The sequence below is a fragment of the Taudactylus pleione genome, unplaced genomic scaffold (genome assembly GCF_031769625.1).
Source record: "Taudactylus pleione unplaced genomic scaffold, aTauple2 ptg000314l, whole genome shotgun sequence".
NCBI classification, from domain to species: Eukaryota; Metazoa; Chordata; class Amphibia; order Anura; family Myobatrachidae; genus Taudactylus; species Taudactylus pleione.
Window position 1 is genome coordinate 11818756 of NW_028284715.1, and position 23456 is coordinate 11842211.

At 42.6% G+C, this 23456-nt stretch overlaps 1 protein-coding gene across 6 annotated transcripts in view; it reads right to left on the reverse strand.

Moving 5' to 3' along the window:
• Positions 1–23456, reverse strand: part of VPS13B (vacuolar protein sorting 13 homolog B) — a 1086122-nt gene that overhangs the window by 578258 nt on the left and 484408 nt on the right. For all 6 annotated transcript variants that reach the window (XR_015869381.1, XM_088442693.1, XM_088442694.1 and 3 more), the window contains exon 21: positions 22876–23020. Coding sequence is in view for 5 of the 6 variants with exons in the window: in XM_088442693.1 (XP_088298819.1) it covers positions 22876–23020 (145 nt within the window). In the remaining variant the exon portion in view is untranslated. The remainder of the gene's footprint in view (positions 1–22875; positions 23021–23456) is intronic.

The window sequence follows — 23456 nt, forward strand, 5'->3', positions numbered from 1 at the left end:
CCTGGAGTGATTTTGGCTCTATCAGAGCCAAAATCACTCCCACTGACATCACTAGTGATGTCAGTGGGGCCGGCTTCAGACGGTAGGCGTTCCCATGTGAACGCCTCCATCTAGCAGGCACGCCCCGGCACGCCCACCAAAGGGGGCGTGCTGTCAATCAACATCGACAGCACGCCCCCTTTGGTGCGAGACCCGGAGCGATGGTGAGCCCGTCGCTCGCCTGGTCTCGCGCATGCGCACGACGGAGATCCCTCCGTCATGCACATGCGCAGTGGGGAACATCGACCCGCTTGCAAGTGTCCTGCCGCTCGCGAGCGGGTCTGAATGACCCCCATAGAGTGTAAGCTCCACTGGGGCAGGGACTGATGTGAATGGCCAAATATTCTCTGTAAAGTGCTGCGGAATATGTGTGCGCTATATAAATAACTGGTAAAAAATAATAAATAAGTCTGACTGATCAGTGCGAGTTGCTAATTGGATTGCAGAATGAATTCAACTCAACTCAATCTCGCAATTCGCGCCTAATAGGATTGACCCCTAAGTATTCAGTAAAATTAGGGCTTAAGGCAACTTTCATGTTGTTACCTTGCAGCTGCAAATGTATCCATACTTTGTAACGGCCCCGCACTATAATTCTCCCCCCTGCATTTAGTTGCTCTCTCTCCTGTTTTACGATTTCCCTGCAGTGACTGCACTCTAGCTCATTGGTTCTCAAACTGTTCGCCATGACACCCTGGGGTGCCTTGGGACACTTGCAGGGGTGCCTCAGGTTGGTGGTCCAACACCAAATCAAATTACTGATGGTCAATGTAATGTAAATATGTGGACAAACAGAAGCACAAACCTGTCCACCCCTACATAACTGAGCCTGAAGATGACAGGTAAGCACAATTTACTTCACTTTACTACTTCACTACATTTTTTTCTGAATTTCTCAATAACCGCCGTGAAAACAATTCTGATACTCTAGGGCGCCACGATTCAAAAAAGTTTGAGAACTACTACTCTGTTCACCACGTAGATTGTCGATGTTCTTCTGTCTGACAGTTGCTCACCTGCATTCTAACTGCTTCATTTGCATTTGAACTCTTCTCCCCTGCATTGTAAATGTTCTGCTTTCTAACAGTTGCACACCTGCATTCTAACTGATCCCATTCCAATCTAATGCCGCATATCCACTACACGATTCGCTCCATGAGCGATATTGTGTAGTGTGTCCCCTGCAGTGGTGTGCTCAATGTCCTTAACGACATTGAGCACCCACACTGAACGATATATCGTTCAGTGACATCACCTTCCCGCATCCCCGTACTTGCAGAACTTGACAATATCATCAGGTTGCTAGTACGGGCGATGAGAGACATCGTCAATGGCCAGCGGGAATGTGCATCGTTGGTCGTTCACGACATATCCACTGCATGATATAATGAACAATTACGATATCGTGCAATGATTCATTGTATCGTCTAGTGGATACGCGGCATTAGACTTAAAATAAAAATCTATAATGCAAGCGACAGCGATTATAATGCAGGGGAGAAGAGTTAGAATGCAAAGGAATCAGTTAGAATACAGGTGTGCAACTAAAGCAGAAGAGCATCTGCAACGCAGGGGAGGAGAGTTATGCCGCGTATCCACTAGACAATATAATGAACGATATCGTTGTTGTTCAATCATTCATTATATCGTGCAGTGGAGATGTCATCAACGACCAGCGATGCGCGTTCCTGCTGGCCATTGACAACGTCGCTCATCGCTCGTACTTGCAGGGAAACCTGATCAGGTTCTTCAAGTACGGGGATGAGGGAGGATTATGTCACTGAACGATAAATCATTCAGTGTGGGTGTTCAATGTCGTTAAGGACATTGAGCACACCACTGCCGGGGAGACACTACACGATATCGTTCATGGAGCGAATCGTGTAGTGGATATGCGGCATAACAGTTGCATATCTGCATCCTAAGTGATCTCTTTGCATTATAACTCTACTCCCCTGTATTCTAACTGACCCATTTGCTTTCTCATCTGTATCCCCTGCATTCTAACTCTTCCACTCTGCATTCTAACTCTTCCACTCTGCATTCTAACCCTTCTCCCTTGCAGTCTAACTCTTCCACTCTGCATTCTAACTCTTCCACTCTGCATTCTAACTCTTCCACTCTGCATTCTAACTCTTCCACTCTGCATTCTAACCCTTCTCCCTTGCAGTCTAACTCTTCCACTCTGCATTCTAACTCTTCCACTCTGCATTCTAACTCTTCCACTCTGCATTCTAACTCTTCCACTCTGCATTCTAACTCTTCCACTCTGCATTCTAACCCTTCTCCCTTGCAGTCTAACTCTTCCACTCTGCATTCTAACTCTTCCACTCTGCATTCTAACCCTTCTCCCTTGCAGTCTAACTCTTCCACTCTGCATTCTAACTCTTCCACTCTGCATTCTAACTCTTCCACTCTGCATTCTAACTCTTCCACTCTGCATTCTAATCCTTCTCCCCTGCATTGCAGATGTTCTGCTGCTTTCTAAAAGTTGTACACCTGAATTTTACTGGTCCCTTTGCATTCTAACTTTTCTACTCTGCATTCTAACTACTTGCCTCTACATTCATATTTCTCTCTTTTTGCGGCTTTCATCTGTTTTTCTCAATGGCTATGGACATATACTGTACGTCATAGTATGTAGACGATGAAGAAAGTTTAGATGGTGTAACGAATACACACTATCGACTGCACCAGAAAAGTCACTGCCATTATAAATTTGTGCAAAGTGTATGCAGAAAACCTGTTAAGTACTTTATAAACTAGTAGCCACCGGTCATGTGATTTTATTACATTAGGCATGGAATAGTACTAGCACACATAGACAATACCAATTCAAGTGCACAATAATATCTCACATTCAATAAAATATTGCTAATATTAACTACAGCATAAAGCTGAATTACACGAAAGACATAACTGTGCAGTTTTTCATACATGCATGATAAGATGAACAACTGCATAGGGCACAGGTTAAAGAACAAGAGAGGTGATAATGTGCAGCTGGGCAATAACAAACCACAGGTGACAAAATGCCTAGGAGAAGAGAAGATTGAGAAATTACATAATATCCAACACTACAAATCTGGAAATCAGGGACTGGCGACTCGCTAGATCTAGAAGGTAATTATTACATGGGTCAAAATCGCCTGAACAACTTGAGAAGTAACTGTTTTACCGTAACAGAAGGAGACATAACAGATAAATGAGCTTACCATGTGCGGGAGAGACCCCCGATTTCCAGAGCGTGTACACTTTCCAACCATTTACTGAATAAATAGGTTAAATTAAACATCATTTAAGTACAACTCTCCTTTAGTTAGCTAGCTAGTTACATTGAATTTGGCAGCAAAAAATGTTTGTACAAGTGCACAGAAGTTTTAATAAGACCACAATCTAACACAAACTATTAATATTTCTACTAACTAAAACACTTAAACCTGGGAATATTATTTGTACATATGAGAAATCTGCATACAGGGCAGATATTTATATGAATTATTAGGGTCAGAATGCATCACTTCACAGGCTGTAGGAGAAGAGGTAAAACTGACATTATTGGCACATACCCTTGAATCTCCTCACGTGCCTCTCAAATTAAAAGATAAAGGCAGCAAATGAGGAATTAAATTAATAGGGATGAAGGGGCTATAACCCCCGTGGGTATTAAAAAAAATTAGTTAGACTAAGGACTAATGGTGCCCATACACGGTACGATTTTTTACCCAATATGGACAGTTTTAATAGGTTGGACAGACCAATCGTATGAAAATAGGTGTTTTTTTGTGTGTTCTGCGACCCCAATGCGCGTCCCCGTCGTCCTCTAGTTGGATCGCAGATCAGATGGTTTTGCAGAGAGATCTACGATCTTTCGAGTACAATGTGATACACTTCTATGCATCTTATCCTATGATCGGAACGATCAATCGTACACCATCTGACTATCGTACAACACATCTTACCGACTTTGAATTGCACCGTGTATGGGGGCCTTAACATTTTATCCTACAAGTAGCACTTCACCTGCAATAATTAAAATTCTAAAATGTAGTAAAATGTAGTACTTCTTGTGTTCATTTTTGTTTCTGTTAGTATAATATCACCCATATAGATCACATCTTTAGATTCAGGCTTTTTATTACCTCTGATGCCACCAAGACTCTCATCCACGCACTAATCATCTCCCACCTCGACTATTGCAACCTCCTCCTACCTGGTCTCCCCTGTTCCTGCATTTCCCCTCTTCAGTCTATCCTGAACTCTACATTGGTCATCTTATTTTCCTTTCTTGCCACTTATGGTCGCGGTTGCTTGATTCAAGGATCGCAACTTCAACAACGTACGTAGATCGGTCGATGGTGCATACTGCGCATGCATCGCAGTGCGCATGCGTGTGTTAGCATTGCGATCACTCAAGACGAAGTACAACCATCGCAGAGTGAGTGATAGGCTGCGAGTGTTTGGGGTTGGTGACAGGGGAGAGGTCGGAAAAGTGCAGGGGTGTCTGTCCGTTCGAATGCGAACGTTGCATGGGCGTGTATACATTATCCACTGAGACGGCATACGCAGCTTGAGATCTCACTGCGTGCAACAAGACTTCTAGTTACTGCGGTAGGTCAGGGCTGCTGTAAATGTGCGTGAGGGGCTGATGTTACTCGATGTTCCCGATGTATACGCAGGATTGCACGGTATTACGGATGTGAGATAGCGGTGGTGGGCGTCTCTATGCTGGCTGTGTGACAGCTTTGCGATTGCAATCATTAGCATATTTTTGCTGCAGGCCTCCATGCGTACTCGCAGCTGCGATCGCAATAGTGATCCGTAGTGAATCAGGTCCATAGTGTCCAGATCAAACTCCTCAACCTTGCATTAATCTCCAAGCCATTAATCTCCAACCTCATTTCTGTTCACACCCTTCCCAGCCCCCCCTCCACTTTTCCATTGATGCCTCCTCACCTCCTCTCATACTTGCCTCCAAGACTTCTCATGCTCTGTCCCCCTCCACTGGAACTCACTACCTCACCAAGTCAGTCTCTCTACCTGCCCTGGTAGTTCAAAACATGCAATCAAAACCCCCCTTTTCATTAAAGCCTACCAGCCCCCCTCCACATCTCCACTTACTTCTCCACCCTTGATCCGCTCGTCTACAATACAATGGTCAATTGTTCGCTCTTCCGCTTAATATGTATGTTCTCATCGGCAGGACCCTCTTCTGGTTCTTCCCTTAGCACTATCCATGCCACCTGTGCTCATTATCTTTTGTCTCTCACTCTGTTCAGTGACTGATAGTCAGTGGTGGATTTCCCAATAGGCAGGGGTACCACTTGCTGGGGGAGGCACAGAATGCTGCCCCCCCCTTCCTCTGCGCATCAGAGCAGCAGGCCCTTGTTTTTATTAAGCACTGCAGGAGGAGGGTTTGAGCAGAGATTTGCAGGCCGTGAGGGTGAGGTTGGGGACTGCTGCATACAGGTACCTCATTTCTGTCTACCTGACCAGACCCTGGAGCCGGCCGTTTCATGTAGGGGATGGCGCCTAAGCCGGCAGCGATGTGTTCGTGAAGTTATGACAGTCAGAGGCAGCGCAGACGGCTGATGCCTTTCACTATCGGGCTGCTCTGCAGCTATGCTGAACTACAGTGCCTGTGGACCTGGCACGGGAGAATCAGGTGAAGGTTTTGTCCACCAGGGACCCTGAAGCATGAATCTCTGTCCGGTGGCACTGGCAGTCCAAATCAGAATGTATAAAGTATGTATTTAAGTAGCAGACCACATACTTATTACATTAACTTATTATTTTACTGGCATCAACACATTTTGTTGTTTCTTTGAGGGGGGGGGTGTTTAGCAGATAGTGCTGTGTCTAGGAGCAACCTGACCCCTAAATACACCTCTGCTGATACTGTATGCTCAGCCTTACCTAGCCATAGGGTGGAGAGGCAGTACGCCTCAACAAGTGGCAAACTACCTTCCCTCCCTATGGCTTACCAACACTTGCCCTATCCTCATCCTGTGTCATTGTCCTACCTTGTCTATTGCTGTATGTTGTTCCTAGATGTGTCAGTTACAGAAACTTTGTGGCACCTTAACAATAAACAACAAGGAAACAAATATACATAGATACTATGCCTGGTGACTAGTTACTATGGCACCCGTGGGTGGTGTTACTAACCTCCTGAAGTCTGCAACAAGTCAGAAAAACAAAACTGTAACTTGCACCATAAATGTCTGCTCTAGTCATAGATGGACTCTCCAGCCTGGCTGTGCTGCTTACATGCAATCAGGCTGTGGAAGGGAAACATTGCTCTTCAACCTTGTGGAATGTATTACAGATAGCATTGTGGGGTACAGTAGCTCTTGGGAGAAAACTTGTTGTGACCCCCAATCAGTTCAGATAACATGAATCATTTTCGCAGTACAATATATGTAAAAAGAGTCATTACAACAACAAACTACGTATAAATGTATGTGGAGTCATGTGGGCTCTCTGCTTCTGCAGCTAAATCAACATTGTGGTTCTTGATCTAGTCATTCACATGGATGAATAACCAGACACGACAGTGAGATAATGGATAAATCTATATAACACCCACATTTTCCTTTCCACTAATCAGCAAATATGTGAGAGCTCACCCTGCTAAGATACTGTGGGCCTAGTTCAGAGATATACGCAATGACCATGTTTTCACAAATGGAAGCGACTGTGCGACTTTTGTGCATGAGCATGAGTTGCACTGCGCTTCCGTCAGGGTACATTCCCATAGTCGCACACTGCAAGTCATCCATTGCAGTGTGACAGGCAGGGAGCATTTGGGGGAGGCAAAGGGGAGTGCCAGCAGAAAACGCAGGATTGTCTCAACCATTTTGGGGGCGTCACATCCTGCGTCTGCGATCCCGTACGCAGTTAACATGGCTCCGGCGTCTGAGTTACAGCGCCATTCTGAGTGACCATAGACTTGAGGAGTCTGTGTTTGCATGATATGCGTCCGCTGCTGCGTATGTTGCGGACAGCTGCGATGGTTCCGGTGGGAGTCTCAGAACAAGACCCGGCCGCTGTTGTATTAGCATATTTTCGCACATCCACAATTTGGGTATCTTGCAGGCTTGGCCACTGGTCATTCCTGTGTCACCCTGTAGAGTAAACGGCGCGATAGGGTCACGGATTGTGCCGCATGCTGCCCGATGGGCTGGCTTCAGTGGCGCTTGGAGAGGACATCATCTCCAAGCGTCCACTGCAACCCCGGATGGGCCGGGTCACTGCAGACCCGCCTCCGGTGTGAACGGTGCCGACACGAGTGAAACAGGTCTGTCCCAGGTCTGATCTGGGTTGGAAATGTGCTCCAAATCCTGGGACTTTGGTGTAAAAGGGGTATAAAATTATATGGTCACTTTAAAAAGGTCTAACTCTGTATTTAATATGAACTTGCATGAGTGATAAAGTTTGATACTTGCTTAGCCAGTGAGTTTGAAATGATACTTTTGTAGCTATCACACAGGTTTTTGGCCGACTGCCAATGTCCACTGGAGCCAGCCCTGGAACCTGTGCAATTTAAGAGTGTCCCCATTTTTAGGGATTGTGTGACAGTGTGAGGCCCTGACAAAGTTCAAACCTAAGCAAAAACCCAATTCTGGTCAAACTACACCACCTTGATGAAGCTAGGTCCAAAACTCCGGCCGTGCATAAAGGACAAACAGACAGACACGCTTTCTCGCTTATTATATAGATAACCAGACATTCTGACTCTGACCACTGCACTGTATATCACCCTATTCACAGATCAAAATGCATTACCATCAGCCAATGATCTCCTGTGTAAATCACCATACGATGGTGCGACCCAACGATGGTGCTAGCAATGTAACGATAAATTGCGCGCGCCGTACACACTGCACGATCTGGTGTGACGGCGCGATGTGTCATTACATGCGGCATGTAACAGCACCACAGGAGATCATTGGCTGATGCAGGACAGCAGATGGGACAATGCAGTGAATGATTGTCATGAACGAACGATCGGGCGTACGCACTATACAATGTGTATTATAGATCGTTCAGTGTCGAAACAATATATCGTATAGTGTGTACCCATCTTAAGATTAGTGGCTGATTCAGAAGTGTATCGGTAGGCAGGGCACCTACAGACACAATCCAATTAGAAATTAGGCTTAATATGCACATATCAGCCAAATAATCTAACAGGCGCAGCCATTTGTTTCTTGGCCAATGTGACCTGATTGCATGGTGTGTTGCCAAGAAAGGACCCACTAGTCAATTCTTTGCAATTTAGAGAAACGCATTACAGTGTGGTAACTTGCAAGTGGTCTTATATAAGTTATAAAAGAGGACCCACATTTTATTTATTTTAGATTTACCTTTAAATAATAATTACATATGAGTGAAGTGTATATTCGTGGAAACTAGGACAACAAAACATTTTGAATTCTACTTCTGAAAACCGGTTTACCCATCCAAACCATACTATTCACACTGCAATATCCATTAGCTTTCCCAGCCACAAGAGAACATCTTCCATAGTTTGTCAATGTCAGGCAAATTCTTGTCAGCTTAAGGTTGTTGTAAGGGAATAGTCTGAGAAATGGTTTTTGGCCACCATGTAATATATGCCACCACAAATGACACGCTTCAGTTAACAATTAACTGGCAACTGCTGAAAAAGTCGTTTAGCACTTGAGAATAATGGAAAGAACATAAATCAAAGTTAGTGACTATCAGTGGCTGGGGACTTATTACACATGAAGGGAATTTCGGGAAACCTAAAAATACTGTATTATTATTAGTAAATTTCAGCCCTTGGCTCTTGTTCGCCTAGTTTACGTCATTCTCTTCAAATGAATTAAAGGGGAACTCCGCATTGATAATACATCGGGCCATGTGGGAGAGGATTACAGCTATAATTGTGTTAACTAAACTTGAGGAACAGCTGAATATTTAACGAATTTGGGGAACGAGTGCATTTCCATCCATGGGTCACTTTATTCCAAAGAAAAATGTAAAACTTCCTTTTTATGTTATGTGGGTTACCTCCAAGGACTCTGAATTTCTCCTATCTGTTAATTTTTTTCTAGCCAGAATTAAACAGATTGTGCATGTGTGTAGAGAATATAGATTGTTACCATAGGCAACGTGGTGGCAGCTCATACAAAGTAATGTGGTTACACAACATACTGTTTACTAAAGCACAAAGCAAAAAGTAACCGTCCAATACAAATGCAGATACCGGTAAGTGCAGTACCTTTATTTAGATCACAAAGGAAAACATTCCTATGTATAAAAAGCAATGCTCCCAAGGATCTACAGCGCTAAACTAATTTGTCCAACAAGATATGAAAGCTCAGTGTCAGAATTAGGCCAACCTGGTTATTAATAAGGACGGCTAAGTTACCCAATTGGCCACAAATTGTTGAGACAAATATTCAAAATGACAATCAATTCTGATTAACACCCCCGATTGGGATTGCATTCAAACACCCCTGCACCGATTGGGATGAAACAATGCGAGGTGGTCCAGTTGGATCCTGGACAGGTTTTACGGGGGTTTGGGTCCCAGTTGGACCTCCAGTTGGTGTACGGTGGGCAGAACTTTGACCCAGGGAGCCTGTTCACAGGATGGATTTGGATAAAAACTTCACAGAGGGGTGGCAGTTGGTCTGGGGTGCCTAGTGAAGTGGTTGCGGTCCTGGTCGGACCTCACGGAGAAGTGTGCCAGGCAAAACTTTGACCCAAGGAGCCTGTTCTGGGCCTTCCACTGGATGGTTATGGTGACCTTAACTATGTCTTCTAGGTTATTTCTAGGTGCAAGTGTAAAGCAGGATCTGGCTTCCCTAAGCATCTGCTGATGACACCACCAAGAAGATCACAACATAACAGTAGTTCTCACCCAAAAACGGTTGTCCGTCACCTACATTTTTTCACATACAATTTTATGGGTGCATATTTAAGTGCTGTGCTTGCATTCTCCTCTCTATGTCGCAAGGTCAGGTTAGAGTGGCCAATTAGTAGCACACCAGTCAAGGGCCTTGGTAGAAGTTTTGCAGCTAGTTTTATTTGAAGGCACAAAATAAATAAAACCTAAAAATAAATCCTAGCCTGTCTGCCTCTAACTAATACCCCATTCCAATGACTTGAAAGTCTCGGGTTATTGCATTTGAACATGCAACAACCTGGGATTTTTGTCAGTGGTAACAGTGCTACCTGAGAATCCTTCCCGGGTACTTAGCAGGGTTTTACATGGGAAGGACCTGGGTGAGCTGCAGTGTGAATGGGTAAACCGGGTCATCTGACCCGGCTCCCTTTTACAGCATGGGGAGAGCCGCATTCCAGCGCAAGGATATGATGATATCTCCAAGCGCCAGTACTGCACCCGTGTGAGGTGTTAACGGTGCAGATCCGGGAATAACCCGGATCGGTGGTGCAGTGGAAAAGGGGTCTGTCCCGGGTCTGACCCAGTTTGGAACTGTGTTACAAATCCCAGGTTAGACTCGGGACTTTGGTGGAAAAGTGGTATAAGATACAATTCCCTCTCTCAAGGTGGAAGGACCTAGTGTCCATTTCACAAAACAGCATTTAGCACAGCACATGCAATCACAAGCAATGGTCTCTCTATGCAGTCCTCAACTTTCTCCCCAGGTAGTGAGAGATAGACTACGAAAACATAAAAGTAAATTCTGGCCTGACTGAGAGAGGGAATCATTTTGTTTAGTTTTACCCAGAGTGAATGGACCTAACATCACTCTCACAATACAGAAGTCTTTAGCACAGCACTTATTTTCAGCAATCAGTGCCCCTCAACAGGGCTCTGACCTGTTCTCCAGGCAATGAGAGGTTGACTATAAAGACTGACCCACCTTTTATCAGCATCTCATAGGTGGTCTGGAAATCAAGGATGCTCATTAGACAACTGTCTACCAGACAGAAGTTGGGAATCTGTGGCATATATCTCCTCTAGACAACTTCCCCAGTGCTTTTGTCACAATATATAGAGAAATATTGCAACTTATTCAAAAATAGAGCCTAAAAAGATCAATTACTGTAGGTGAAAAAGCCTGAAGCTAAAGAGCTGCTGTCTTTATTACAATCATGCCGGTATTTCTCACAACCTAAACAATCCAACCTTTCCAATGCATATTTTCTTGTGGTTAAAAGTACATTTCCAGAAGTCTATTGTGTTCTTTTGAACAGTTTTCTCAACATTATAATCATAACCACAGGTGGTTATTCAGTGTTTTGTACTTTATTTAAGCAAAACCAGATGCTTATCCTATCGTAATAAATACATTGACTTGAATACACGTGAATGTGACAATGAAGTGAAGTTAAAACCCATGTAGGCAGACAAATGTCTCCATACACTCTATATGCAGCTCTCAGGACCACTGCAATCAATCTCTATCCATAAGGTTAGCAAGTAATTTCTCACTGTTAACAGTCAGTGCAAGTGTAATCTATCCAACTTCCAGAGTCTTGCACAGAGCAATCATCTCAAACTGGCTGGACAATAAAAACCAGCATTATACCACATAAAGGTCTTGGCCGTGCTTGACTGTTCTATTTTTGCGTGGCTGTTTAACCCCGGGTAGTGCCCCCTGTTGATTTTCTTCCCTCTACTGAGTGGTCAAGAACTACGCAGCAGGCATGAGTAAACATGGATCACCTGGTTCGATGAGTGCCAGCCTGTGAAGTGATAACCAAAACGGTTTTGCGTAAAGCCAAATATTTTAATGAAGAAACCCAAAAAATTAGTCCCACTAAGTAATGGGCAGATCTAGGAGCTGTATTGAAAACATTAATGCTCATTTAATTACGTGTAATGGCTGTACACTCTAGCGTAAGACTAGAATTACAGATGCGTTGCTTTGAACAATTTTTCAGACTAAAAAGTTAGCAAATTTATGGGGGGAAAAAAGCAATGCCTGTAATAAAACCAAGAGTTATCATGCTACGTATATTCAAGAGAGATCATTGCAGTCTAGGATTTTTGCAGGTACTGTATGCTGTATTTATTTTATGTAACAAATGCAAAGCTTCCAAGGCTCTAAACTGCTAGACTCATTTGTCATGTCATGAAATATCAGTTCCATAATGATATATAGCCGGCCCGCATAGCTCAGTGATGCAACAAATCACTCACACATGCTGAAATTAAAGGCCAGTCAGGATACTGAATAGCTGGCAGTAAAGATTGAGGTAGAACGTCGGTATAATTCGGCGCAATTAACCAAACGCAACGCTCTAAATTGACAGACTTGCTAGAGACTCAGATTTCTATTCCAATGTCCTCTTTCTTGTAACCTTGGACAAGTCCCTTTATCTCCCTGTGTGACGACAATTCAAAACTCAGGGGCCAAAAATATATATATAGTGCTGTATAAATGGATGCAGAAGTCAATGCTAATATGTGTCTCACCTTACAAAACCTATGGGAGCAGTTAATAATCTCCACCAGTCATTGATATTGTGGTGCAGGTCTGTTGGTCCTTCCGAAAGGAGAGTCCAAGGAACATGACCAACATCATCTACGCTAACTACATGGCATGAGACCCGCAGCTTTCACCGGCAGAAAATACAGAGCCACAACTGCGGGTACACTGTCCTCTAAGGCATATGGGTGAACAGGTGAGCAGTGGGACCAGGTAAGTACTTACAAACCCTTTTATCTAGATTGCTGCTGTTTGGTTGTACACTCTACTAGAAAGGAATTATCCCGTAAAGACAACACGATGCACAGGTGGAAGCGTGTAGAACTGGTCTTCTCTGTATGTTTGTGACAAACATTAATAGAAGCAAAATAGCTCTATGTTGAAGTGTTGTCATTGGAATACTGAATAGGTGGCAGGACAGATGCAGGCTACGTCATAAGTGGGGGATCCCATAAAAATGAGCCACTATAATAAGTGCTGACAAAACACAAATTCCATACATTACTTTTTCACAAGGATATTGTTAAACTTACAGTGGAACCACATAGACAGAAAAAGAAAAAAAAAAAGTTTTTCAGTGTTTTTAACATTCAATTTTTTTTACAGAGTTTGTGACCACAAGTAGCATATAAATGTTAGTTATAAGCATTCTACAGTACGTCACTGCTTTAGAACACTGGGAGGTGTAACGTACAGTATTTCTCCAGAGCCTACATGGTAAACACAGTATCCTGCACATGATTAGTGACAGACTCGAAGCTACACAACAGCGCCTAGACCCGCACGGCCAAGCATCCTCCGTGCAGATGTTCAAATCGTGGATTACGCTATGGTGTTTTTATGACTAAGGATCCTTTACTAAGTTCCAGCACTGAAATTTCTTTCCCAATATCTCATTTGAATCATTGCAGTTATAGCTGCAAACAGATCCTAGGAAGCACAAATTGCTGTGTGTTATTTTTGGTTACCATGTATTACAGTAAATAAAATACACCCAAATGCTGCGTAAAAAGCTATACTGTAATTCCATCTAAGAGTTCCGGTGACATTATTAGACCATTCTGCTTTTTGCTGTTTATGATATCACCAGATAGCCCCACTGGAACTTATATCCCTATTACTGGCAGTGGGGTATAGATTATGTTCTGTGTGTTGCTGACAGTGAGTGAAATATACGCTGCATGAAAACTGCTGTACAATGTCCCAGAGAGGCCGGGTGCAGCTTCATTACACATATATTCGCCGTGGAGACTTACAGCTCTGCTTTGTGAAACTGCTGCTTTTTTCCTTGATACTAAAAATAACTGTTAAATCATGACGCTCAGGTCCAAATTAGCAATCCAAAGAAAACACAAACATTTGTTAATTTTGGACTAAACTGAAGGAGAGAACGGAAGTATTAGTATGTTCAAAGTTATATGGACAAAAGTATCTGGACGCCTGACCATTACACCAACAGGGACTAATGACATTGTATTCAAATACAAATACTTTAATATGGAGTTGGTTCCCCTTTTGCAGCTATAACAGCTTCCACTCTTCTTGGAAGGCTTTCCAAAAAATTTTGGAGTGTTTCTGTGGGAGTTTGTGCCCATTCATTCTATAGAGCATTTATGAGGTCAGGCACTGATGTTGGACGAGAAGGCCTGGCTCACAATTTCCATTCCAGTTCATCCCAAAGGTGCTCGATGGGGTTGAGGTCAGGGCTCTGTGTGGGCCAGTCAAGTTCTTCCACACAGAACTCAACAAACCTGGTCTTTATAGTTCTTGCTTTGTGCACTGGGGGCACAGTCATGTTGGAATAAAAAAGAGCCTTCCCCCAAACTGTTGCCACAAAGTTGAAAGCATAGCATTGTCCAAAATGTCTTGGTATGCTGAAGCATTAAGATTGCCCTTCACTGGAGATAAGGGGCCTAGCCCAAACCCTGAATAACAGCCCCATACCATTATCCCTCCTACACCAAAATTCTCAGTTGGCACAATGCAGTCAGGCAGGTAACGTTTTCCCGGCATCCAGCAAACCCAGACTTGCCCATCTGACTGCCAAACAGAGAAGCGTTTCCACTGCTCCACAGTCCAGTGGTGGTGTGCTTTACACCACTCCATCTGACGCTTGGCATTGGACTTGGTGATGGGAGGCTTGCATGCAGCTGCACAGCCATGGAAACCTATTCCATTGAGCTCCCACCGCACAGTTTTTGTGCTTACATTAGGAAGTTAGGAACTCATCAGATATGGAATCAACAGAGCATTGGCGATTTTTACGCACCATGCGCCTTAGCAGTCGCCCTGTGATTTTACGTGGTCTCCGTTTCGTGGCTTAGTTGCTGTTGTTCCTAAATGCTTCCGCTTTCTAATAATATCACTTACAGTTGACCGTGTAATATCCAGCAGGGAATACATTTCACAAACCATCTTATTGCAAAGGTGGCATCCTATCACAGTACCATGCTTGAACGACCCATTTTGTATCACAAATGTTTGCAAATGGAGACTGCATGGCTAGGTGCTTGATTTTATACACCTGTGGCAACGGGTCTAATTGAAATACCTCGAATCAATAATAAACAGGTGTGGCCAAATACTTTTGTCCATGTACTATATCATGGCCATGCCAACTGAATCCTGTGTTACGGGTACTTACGTGCTTGCTGTAGGTCCCATCTTTCTGCAAAACACACTGAATCTGCTCTACACCCAAAGCTAAAAACTCACTTACAATATACGTCATGGGAAACTTTCTTAACATACACTTCATCCTTGCTGTCCACACATACAGACACTATACTAGCACAAAGATGTCTCTTATTCCAACATACAATAGTGGGCAATTTTCGGAAGAAAAATCATGGAAAGATACTATATAAAGCAACACATTCAATGCATCAGTAATTTGTTACCAAGTTCCAAAACTAGAAAGAACAAAATTCTCCAAATGAGAATAATGCTGGGTACACACTGTATGATATATTGTTCGAACAGCCGACAAACGATACATACTTCAGAGCAAGATATGCCTGTGAACGCAGATGCGATATATCTGAAAGATATTTTGTGCACATCTGCCTGTGTGCACGAGTGACCGTCCGACCCCTTATTCTGGCCGCAGAAACTAGTAACAATGACATCAGAACTGGCAGGGCAAATTTAAATGCCCACCCAGTTGCCCGACATATAAAGCAGCCGATTAGTGTGTACGCATACCAAATCGGTCGCTTGGTTAGTAGGACGGCAGGCTGGCCACTGCGTCGGTCAGGTGTGTACTCCGCATATGTTAACAACACCAAATGAAAATTTGCAACACAGTTCAATAGCCTTTTACATTACACATTAACCTTTAATTTTGGGTCATATACAAAAGCACTTGTCAATGTTAAACTAAAAACAGCTGGACGCTACAATAAAAAAACAAAGAAATTAATACGAACAACAACTGCACCCCAATACTTTAGAGAATTGAATTAGAAATAGCTTTTTAAGAGAGGTAGGGTTAAAGTTTGGGAGATAACCCTTGGATGGGAAATAGGTTTAATGCTTGAGTTCAATCCAATGAAAGGGCTAGGGGCTACATTCTAGCTGAGCTCTTACGTGATCCCACCCAAACTTTGGATTGCTGGAGCCACCAGATTTAATTTGGTTGCCCAATATGTAGCCAAACTGGACATAGATACTTCCCTCAGACAGATCCAGGTTATAGGCAGTTTCAGAACAATTTTGGTCAAACAAGTCAGGGAGAGTTTGAAAGAGGAATTTGCTTGGTAGCAAAATAATATCTAAAAACCCAACTGTTGTTGTGGGCACTGGGCAAAGTTCTTGATGTATAATATTTCTACACCTTCTACCAAAACAGTTTTATTTTCTGTCTGGCGATGGAAGTAGACCTAAATACTACCGTCCCTGATAATGCCCCATGGATCGAGTACTGTATGCAAAAAACCTTCACTTGTTCTGTATAGAATTTTATTATTACTATTACTACTACTATTATTAATATTATTATTAGAGCATAAGCAGATGGAAAAACAAACTACATTTATTAGTGCTCATTTTACTTTTTTCTCTTCACCAAATTTGCTATTTCGGTGTACCAACTCTTTCAAGCTATTTCATATTGCCTTTGTAGTTCTTGTACAGTGACCAAGGGTCTATTCACTAAGCCTTGGAGAGAGATAAACTACCAACCAATCAGCTCCTGCCATTTTTCAAATACAGGGGCAGATTTATGAAGCTCTGAAAAGTGATAAAGAACAGAGGGCCTGATTCAGACCCGCTCGCGAGCGTTATGCGCTCGCGAGCGGGTCGATGGTGGCCCAGGGCGCATGGGCAAACCGTCGCTCCGGGTCTCGTACCAAAGGGGGCATGCTGTCGATGTTGAGTGACAGCATGCCCCCTTTGGTGGGCGGGCCGGGGGAGTGGCTGCCCAAACGGAGGCGTACCCATGTGAACGCCTCCATTTGGGGGCGGTCCCACTGACATCACGAGTGCTGAATGGCAGGAGCTGATTGGTTGGTACTTTATCTCTCTCCAAGGCTTAGTGAATAGACCCCTGTGAGAGCCGAAATCTCTCTGAGGCTTGCGGCAGCGAGACTCTACCACAAGGGTCTCGTCGCAAGCCCGATGGTCTTGACCATGACCATCTTCCTGGCCGCTCGCTATAGCTGTGGGTGGTCACCCACAGCTATGCATGCGGCCAGGAGGCCACTCTAAAAATCAAGAAGGCCGGCCCTGATTCAGAGCGAGCGCTCTGTCAGAACGTCCGGCTCTGAATCAGGCCCAGAGTGATAACCGACCAGCCAATCAGCTCCCAACTGTCAATTTTCAAACACAGTATGTAACATGATAGTTGGGAGCTGATTGGCTGGTCGTTTAAAACTCTGCACTTTATCACTTTCCAGAGCTTCGTACATCTGACCCATTGTCTGTAAAGTGACAGTTAAGATCTGATTGGTTGGTACTTTATCTCTATACTTTCTCTATCTCGAAGGCTTGAGTGAATAGACCCCAGAACTTGTCTACTGAAGAAAATGCAAGTCATAAAGGACATGGGTGAGATGTATAAAGCTGTGTAAAGGGTGGAGAAGTGGACAAGTGAAAATTGAATAGGTGCCCTGACCAATCAATCAGCTTTGAGACAGCATTTATCAAGTACAGTCTATAAATGATAGGCAGAAGCTGACTAGTTGCTATGGGTACTGTAACTTCTCTACTTGTCCACTCTTTACACAGCTTGTTACAAAGGCTGCAGATTTTGCTCCCTTTTGGGTGTCCCAGAACTCCCATCATCTGAATTGAGAGAGGTGGCGCTCAGTGATTGAGAGCTCAGTCTGTATATATCGTTCCACTAAAGCATTAGGGACAACTATGGACAACTTTCCTTGTAGTAAAAGAAAGCAGCTAGGGGGTAAATTTACTATTTTTTTTAATATACATTTTTAAGTGTTAGTAAATGTGCGACTTAGTCCCTGAAACAAAACATCGATTTTGATTGACTATGAGTAAATTTGCCCCTAGGTCTCCCAATACATGACTCATCACATGTTGGTGCTGGTGGTAGTAGGTAATATACACCAATATACAATAACCAGGGCCAGATTAACAATGAGAACATTGGAGCTCCAGGCCTCCACATAAAAATAGGCCCATCATCAGCATGATGATGACCAGCTGGTAATTATAAGTTTTAATTGTTTTTCTAGTGTTCTCACTAAATTATGCATTTTTTATATTTTTATGTATTTAGGGAGACAATGGGATGATCATGTATGGGATGTAAGCATGCACGTGGCTTTAGTTACACCCACACAGCAGTGGTTTCAGCTCTTCCCCTTCTCAGTAAAGATCCTTGAACATTTTCAGCCCTAGACACATGTGGCCATTAATCCGTCACTGACCACAACTACAGCTCTAAAGGTGCGTATCCACTAGGCAATTAAAATGAGCGATTGAATGATTACATCGTTATCATTATATCGCTCAATAATCGTTCACAAATCCTTCATAAATCGTGCATTAAAATGTCGAAAACGACCAGCGATGCGCGCTCCCGCTTGTCTTTTTTTACATCTATCATCGCCTGTACATGCAGGAAAATCTGCCGATAATGACAGGTTGGGCATGTTTGGGGAAGAGGGACGGTGCCTGCACTGAACGACATATTGTTCAATGTAGGCACATTATCCACTGCATAGGATGGCGAACGATTGCACGATTACAATGTTGTAATCGTGTAGTCGTTCCACTCTCGTGTAGTGGATACGCACCTTTACAAAGATTTGCATCTAAGTAAGGGGCATTTTTTAACGACATTTCCCATGTTGACTTTTGTGCAGACAACGACTGCAATGTTTTGCTGTTGTAAGACTGATAGTGTTACGTGAATAGTGCACAGGGATTCCGAGCTTTTTTAATATTTTTATTTTATTCCAATGTTGCAGTTTAAGGTTACCCGATGGTGTGAAGGGATTTTCTGTTATTTACACAGGAATATATATTTTTACTGAATCGTTATCAAAATATAACCAAGTCTCGTTTGACAGCACAAATCATTATAAAATATGTAATAGTATTAAGTGATCATTACAAATCCCAGATAGATAAAAATTACATATTATTTGTTTTTGTTAAGGGGAATATAAGTAAGCTGGCTGGCACTGAGCATCAGATGTCATCACAGATGAAATACGAGGTGTCACACGCTAAAAGCTAGATAAACACGGCTGCATATGGTGCTAATTTTAGAGGCACAAAACTTCCCTTCCTTCCGGAATTTTGATGCTCAATAACAGCTTCACTAATCCCTCTGATTCATACGTTTTGATGGAATAATCTCAAGATTTACAAGATAAGTGGATTGACATATGAGACCGACTCGAGCCAGCCTTGATTTCTCTTTAGATTATTATTGTTTTAATGACGCTACGAGGAAATGATATGTCAATCATACAAAAGAAATAAAAAATTGAACATTGATACATAATAATTTCACAAATCAAAAGGTTGCAGAAAATTGGTGTTTCATTCTCCCACTTGCCTTAACTGTACAACAAGATTAATTCATAATTGCCTAAGGATATTCCAAAGACCAAGAATACTGCAATAATGCCTAGTGCCAGGCTGTGACTACAAAAGCCAGAGGGGTATATTTACTAAAGTGCGGGGTTTTAGAAGTGGAGATGTTGCCCATAGCAACCAGTCATATTCTAACTATTATCTTCCAGAAGGTGCTGGATAAATGTTAAATAGAATTTGATTGGTTGCTATGGGCAACATCTACACTTCTAAAAACGCTCACTTTAGTAAATATGCCCCTGACTATCATCATCGTGCAATAGAGAGCAAGGAGGAATAATTACAAAGTTCTCAAAATACTCCTAACAGTACACCTTGAATACAGTCCAGTCATTTCAGATCTGTAAATGCCTAGCGAAGGCAACATACATCAAAGCCTTGAAAAACAGCTGTTAATTGAGCCAAGCTTTGGGCAAACCTAGATACAGTACACAATGGAAAAAGTATTCAAAGGGAAATCGTACAGTCATGAAATAATGTCATCTAAACAAGTTTTACTCATTTTAAGGTGTTTTTTTCTTTTTCCATATGTATTATATTAATTAACCTTTAATGACCTGTTTATGTGCCCAGCAGCAGTTCATCTGCTACTTAGTTTTTAATCTTCTCCCTGGGGTAGAGCTGAAGGAGCATGGAAGGAATAAATTGCCTTGTCCAAAATATTTAGTTTACTGGGTGCTATTATATATTCAGGAATCAGGCTCATTACACAAAGAGAGCAGCGCAAGAAAAAAACAAAAACAAGCTGGATACAGATTAACACAATAATTAAAAAAGTGAATTTGAACTGTATATACATTATATATATATATATATTTTTTTTTTTTTTTTAAATTACAAGTTACTGTTCATTTTTGATTTTTGCTTTGTTAACCAACAAGCAGTCTTTGGTAATAAAGGTAGAACGATGAGGAACTGGTCTACAAGTGGCATGGAAACATTAAAGGATTGATTAAATAAATTTTTAATAGGATGCACGCAGCCAAAACATATAAATTTAAAGGGAATGTCCGCTATTACGCATGGTGTGTTTATGGTTGGTCACGTAACCCAAAGGACTAATCATTGTAATGTGTTTTAGGTTAACCACACCATATCATAATCTTACTGTAATATGAGACGCCGTCCCATAACAGTAGGTGTAGCGTTGATTATTTGACCCAGCAGCACATGAGACCATGCCTGCACTGGGATGCGTGCCTTTGGTGTGATGTTTAATACATATCGGAGCAATTTGGCCACATGTGTGGGTTCAGCAATTTTGTTAAAAATCACAGATTAACATGTGCTGGTGTTCAGACGTGTAACATATTTCCTGCAGTAGTGACTGAAGAACCCGCTGCGTGTAAATATATTCTTAATTGCTATTTCACTTTTACTCACTTGCTGGTCTTTAATGAGAAAATAAAAATGACCGCTATATTTGTGCACAATTATGAAAGCCCTAACATTTGTGAAAACATCTCCATGTTCTCCTGAGATTACAGAATGTTACTATTTAAATACTTCTTGGAAGAGTCTAATTACTCGTTCTCATTTGCGATCAGCTGATGTTTATAGAAGAATATTTTTGGCACAAAATAAATATTTAAGATTAGCAGGTCTAATGAAGTATTTATTTGTACTCATCATGGATTCTAAACAGAGTCCGGTCAGGAATTATCCTGCAGAAAAATATAGCGTCAGTAACGGGATGTGAAAGCCTGCAGATCTGTAGGGCACATTTTCCATTCCACATGTCATCTTCTCTCGTGGCTATTGGTTATATTGGTTAAGCCCTCTACTGCTGGTGGACACTAACAAACCTTCATGAACCTACAAATCAGTTATTCTCCCTATGGCCCCCCATTTACTAACGAGTTTTATCACCAAAACGAGTGATAAATGTCACAGTGTATGATAAATGATGCTCCAACCAATCAGCTCCCAACTGTCATTTTCCTAACAGTTGACAGTTGGGAGCTGATTGGCTGAAGCACCATTATCATACACGGTGACATTTATCACTCGTTTTGGTGATAAAACTCGTTAGTAAATGAGGCCCCACGTTCTTTAGTCACTATCACACAAGTGGAGCACAACAAAGCTTCCGAGTTCCTTAGCTTTCAAAAGGCAGCTAATTATTTACAGTACTCATGTCTAAAATGCACATACAATTTTATTGCAGGAATGTCAAATACAATATGGTTATATAGAACACACCAGTAAAAGATTGTCTGATTACTTTCTTGGCTTTATCAATTTGCCCTCTGGGCAGGGGCGTTTTAAGAGAGGAAGGAGCCCGTGTGCACTCCTCGTGCGGGGCCCCCTCCTCTCTCCCTGGTGGCTGGCAGCCGACTGACGCGGCTGGCCAGCCACCGGAGCATTAGTAGACTCCTGGCACTAGAGTGTGCCCAGAGTCTACTGAGCATGCGCAGAATCCCGGAAAATGGCCCCGGCGGCCATTTTTCCGGCGTTCTGAGCAGCAGTGACACCCGACGCAGGACCTCAAACAGGCAAAAAAATATGGGTGCTGTGTGTGCGGTGGACCCGGGGGCCCCGCACACACTTCACCCATTATAGATACGCCACTGCCTCTGGGCGGTGCGGGGACAGTAATGCAGCAAATGACTGCTCCCACTTTACGTTGCCACGAATTGCATTATCAAGCACCTGGATTTGGGAGGTTGGTCTGCTCTCCTGTAGTAATAAACCGCAACTACACTATAAGCAAAATAATCAAAACTACACTGCAGAATAGAATCACTGAGACTAAGGGGGTACATTTACTAAAGTGAGAGTTTATAGAAGTGGAGATGTTGCCCACAGCAACCAATCAGATTCTAGAAGAGAAGTAGAGTAGAATCTGCTCCACTTCTAAAAACTCTCACTTTAGTAAATATACCCCTAAATTCCTTGGAGTTCCAGGTCTCACAGCACTGTCGCAACTTCCATTTAATAATTAAAGTCATGACTCAGACTATGCAGATTTTTCTAGCTACAAATATGGCCACACTACTAATTTACTCACGTACAATGCTATATACAAGGTATTGGTGCATTATAATGAACAATTAGGGCACATCATTGAGCCAAAGGATACAAGTTACTTTACAACACGATCAGCGAAAAAAGACGTAAAGTTTATAGGCTACGTAGAAAATAAAAAAAATAAAAATCCCAACATAACACGAGCTGTAGAAATAATAAAATTGATGGCCTTGAATTATAAAAACATGAAATCTCTAACACTGGGGCTATTTGTGAAAAGCCCGAAGGTGGCTGCGTTTGTTTGCACAGCTGACCCACTAAAAGCTCCTGATATGTATTTTTTCAGCTATAGAAGAGAGCGTACCTGTTACGGTTTTTGTTTTGACAGGGCTGCTGGCATACTCAGACGGCTGATTCGATGCCTGCTTTGCCAGGGGCGTGCTGCCAACTGACACCTCATCCTCCTTCTTCCTCGACAGTGGCATGGCAAGATGAGCGGATCCCAGTAGCTGAGGGGGTAGAGGAGAGAAAATAAACACTGCGGTGTTGCATGTTTTTCGGCAGGTGAGTGGTGGAACGGACACAGTTAAGTGTTTCACAGGGCATTTGCAGACCAGCGGCAGAAACAGGAGTTGACAAAGTTGAAAATTAAAAAGGAAATAACTGAACTTTTCTTTTAACAGGAAATAAATATCTGAATGCAGGAGCCAAAATAAAGTTTGAGAATATTGATTTGAAAAACTCCGAATGATCTATAAATACCAAAGAGCCACATTATGCAGGGCAATTACTGGTGCTGGTGCAGCTGCGCTAAAAGCCTAGGCGAGGTCTGAAGCGGCCCCTTTTTATTTTATTATTTATACACAGTTATTTATGTAGCCCACACATATTACACAGACCTTTTACAGGGAATATATCAGTCATTTACATCAGTCCAGGCACCAG